Below are 3,921 nucleotides of genomic sequence, written 5' to 3' on the forward strand. Positions count from 1 at the left end.
CGTCGGGGCTTCAAGATGATTCATTTCCTCGACTACGCCATCATGTGGACAGAAAAATGTATAACATGCTTGGTGCATGCAATAAAATGGTGGGGTGTAAATCATGCTCTAAATACAAAAGAATATATATTTGAAGAGTGTTTTAACATGAATTGTTCTGTGTTACTTTGTCTATGTTTGTGCTTATGCAACAAGTGAAAATGTGAAATAAGGACGTAAAATAAAGTGCTTATTCATTTTTATTTAAAAACTATTTTTTCCGAAGTTTTTGGACTCAGGCGGTTTCTTTTTTTTGCCGAGAATTTCACCTGCTTTGGAAAAAAACTCTTTCACATGGTACTGATGAAGCAGGGGTGCATCGATATGAGATAGCAAGTTTGTATAGAATTGGACGCGTATATTTCTGTGATTCCCAGTACTGAAGGGGACTTTCAACTGTGAACAGAAAAATGTGAATTTTATGTGTTGTCACATTTTATTTTATTTTATTATTGGAATCTGTTAAAATAGTACCGTAATTACAGTGCATTACCTTCTGAGGTGAGATCTTCTCAAAGTGCTCCTAAACAAGGGAAAATCTCTTTCTTGCTGGTTCCATCGCAAAAAGAAGCTCGTCAAATCGAATGCCAAAAGCAAAAAAAGTAGCACAATAAGGGACCCGAAAACACAAAAAGTGAAGGGGAATCCATAGCATTTCTTTGCCGCTTTTATTTCGAACTACACTCAAACCTAGCGAATCATTTCCTGAATCAGTCACGTGGTACACCTGCTTCGTGGGGCTTCAAACGTCACCACGTACGTCATCAACACACGCATTGACACGCCGTTCATGAACCACTCATCTGCATCACTCGGCACACGCTTCAGGGATTCGACCCGAGAAGCACATCACTAACGAGGACATAAGGACTGTGGGACGCTTCCATGCACTGACTGTGACACTTCAGCACTGAGGGGAGAATGCAGATGGCTTTTATTGTGAGTCTTGATTGGTGGCAGGTGTTGGTAATCATGGGCGGGGACCGGTAATTATGGAGCGGCAGGAAGAGCAAGTGACCTGGGGTGAGATGAGAGTTAGGATTTCAAGGTAAAACAGGAAACAGGGATACAACAATAAAAGCCTGAATCGCCACGCCGGTGGCGGCGTGACATGATCAGGTGATCAGCAAACTCTGGAGTAGCCTAATAACGATCCTCACCTGTCTTGAAGGACGGAAACAAACATGCAGGACTGCGGCTTGCTAGGACCAGGGTTGTCTAGGGTTTAGGCTGTCACACCCTGTGTGGGTGTTGACTAAGACAGTATATGAGCAGCGAACCATTTTGAACAGGTTAGACAGCATTGTGTCAATCGTTCAGATATAATTAAACCTTTTAGACCACGTAGCTACTGTTAGACTCACAGTCTCTTCTGTCTGTTTCTTCTAGGGCTGTGCAGCTCGATCCAAGTATCAATAGAATTGATAATACAGTGTGTAATTTAATAATTATTTCTACACCCACATACTATCTTATGTACTTGTTCCTTTGTTTTTTTGTGAGTATTGTGTTATGTACGGAGCCCCTAAAGCACATGTGTCAAGATCCGGTCCTCGAGGGCCGGAGCACTGCATGTTTTCCAGGCTTCTCTACTCCAATGCACCTGATTCAATTATCAGGATAATTATCAGGCTCCTGCAGAGCTTGCTGATGAGCTTAAATATGAATCAGCTGTGTTGAAAATGGGAGGTCCCAATCTCTGGACATTCTTTGTCTTTTGTTAGGGGAGTGCCAGGAGTGCAAGTTTTTTTTTTTTTTTTTTAACTCTGTCCTCCTCAATGTATGGTAGTTCTCCAGGTACTCCGGTTTCCTCCCACATTCCAAAGACATGCTTGGTAGGTTGATTGGACACTAACTTGTCCCTAGGTGTGGTTGTGAGTATGGGTGGTTGTTCATCTCTATGTGCACTGCGATTGGCTGGCAACCAGTTCAGACAGCTGGGATAGGCTCCAGCACCCCTGCGACCCTTGTGAGGAATTGAGCATTTAAGAAAATGGATGGATGGATGGATATTTGGTGGCTATTAACTGCAGAGTGAATATTAAAAAAAAAAAAAAAATCAGTGCTTCAGTGACCCAAAATGCCACCTGCAGTAGACTTTCTCAGTTGTTGTACTTGCTAATGATGAGTGGAAATTGCTCCGGCTGGGAGAGGTCAAGGAAGCAAACCATAAAATGAATATCAAATTCTTCCAAAGTCAAACTACTCACTCCATCCCAAGCCTTAGTCGAAGAAGTGCACCACCTTTGTATTGCTAGAAACATGATTTGGAGCAGACCAGCTCCAGCAATGTTCTGTATAGCTGTAAAGTGAGTGTTCTGTAGCAGTAAATGTGACACCAATTGACCCATCTTGAATGAATTCTTCAGCAACTGAGAGCAGGCATGAACACTTGAAAGAAGGTCGATAGAATAAAAGGGAGATGTTCGAGCTAAAATTAAAAAGAAAGTGAAATGTTTATGTTTACACAAAGAATCTTATGTGCAATGTGAGCAGTGAAAAATATGTTAAGTCTATTCATGAGCCTTGTCTGCACGTGCATAAAGAAATAGAAAAGAGTTATGGTTGTTGAGTATCGAGAACAAGATTAAGCTCAATCACATGAACTATTTTTAAAATCTTTCATAGTGCAGGCCTACAAGGTAGAAGATAACTAATCACTCAGTGTGGTCCTGGTTATGAGGAAAAAATGCAATTGGTTTATAGACATGGGAAAAGAGTAGCACTACTTTTCACTATACAAGCAATTCACACTACCAATAATACTATTGATCGTGACTTTCTGCTCCTACCTTCAGGGGGTCGCCACATCAAATCACTCACATGATTGGTTTGGACATTTTTACACCGGATGCCCTTCCTGACGTAACTCCCAGCTTATCTACTGAGGCTTGGGCCAGCACTTGACAGCTCCATTCAGTGGCTCGGAAACCACAACATTGTAATTCATCTAAAATTTACGCCATGTTGAAAATGAAGGTTTCCAGTAAAAAACTGATGGTTCACATTCAAGAGATAACACATAAGTCCGATGACTGATCATATGTAGAATGTGCAAACTTTTAGGAAAATGTTATATAATTTGGTGTCTGTATTGACACGAAGCATTTACATTTTACTTAAATAATTAACATATTTGCTTCCCACATATTATTTCATTTTGAAGACATCCATGATGTTTTCGAATCTAGACGTATTAGGAAGCGGTGTGAAAGTACATCAATTGTTTGCTGCCATCTTGTGTCCTACTGCTACATTACAGTTAAGGGTTTAACTGATACCCGTTTTCCTGAGACTTAAATGCATGTCTTCAGTATTGAGTAGAAAAAGCTGTTGATTGTATAGACGATGTTATTTATAAGAACGCTCGACGGTGTAAAAACATTTGTTTTCTTTTTCAACGTCAAAATAAATGTTTATTTATGGCGATGATGTGCAGCGACGTACTCTGAGACAGAGAAGTGCGCTGTAAACTGAATCCGACAAAATTGCACAGTGACCAAAAACACACATACACACGGGATTCTCATAATATTATGTATTATATGTATGTTATACATGGTTCCTTTTAATGGAAACGCGAACGAGGAAGTGTGGTCATACAAAGTACGACGTCATGAATGTTTAACTTCCGGCTTCAAAATAAAAGTAAACAACATAGGTTGCATTTGCGTTAACGTAGCCACTTGGAGAAGAGCAAGAAATTGATCATTACAGTATTTGATTTATATTTTACTACCCATAGAATACTGTGCAGTTGTTGTTTTTTTAAACCGACATGTCATAAAAGAGTGAAGTTCTTCCATTTTAAAGCGGCCGGTCCGGTAGTGACGTTGTGTAGCGCGTGTTCACTTCCAGACCGGTAGACTAGATAATATTGCG

At 40.3% G+C, this 3,921-nt stretch overlaps 1 protein-coding gene across 2 annotated transcripts in view; it reads left to right on the forward strand.

Moving 5' to 3' along the window:
* Positions 1–1,745: 1,745 nt before the first annotated feature.
* slc35c1 (solute carrier family 35 member C1) overlaps positions 1,746–3,921 on the forward strand; it is a 5,985-nt gene continuing 3,809 nt past the window's right edge. Inside the window, exon 1 of one of the 2 annotated variants that reach the window (XM_077519694.1) lies at positions 1,746–1,874. In XM_077519694.1, coding sequence (XP_077375820.1) covers positions 1,822–1,874 — 53 coding nt within the window. In that variant the 5' untranslated portion in view covers positions 1,746–1,821. Of the gene's footprint in view, positions 1,875–3,782 lie in introns of those variants that run through there. The other variant, XM_077519695.1, reaches the window with a different exon arrangement.

This window comes from Festucalex cinctus, chromosome 4, assembly GCF_051991245.1.
Source record: "Festucalex cinctus isolate MCC-2025b chromosome 4, RoL_Fcin_1.0, whole genome shotgun sequence".
Classification (NCBI taxonomy): Eukaryota; Metazoa; Chordata; class Actinopteri; order Syngnathiformes; family Syngnathidae; genus Festucalex; species Festucalex cinctus.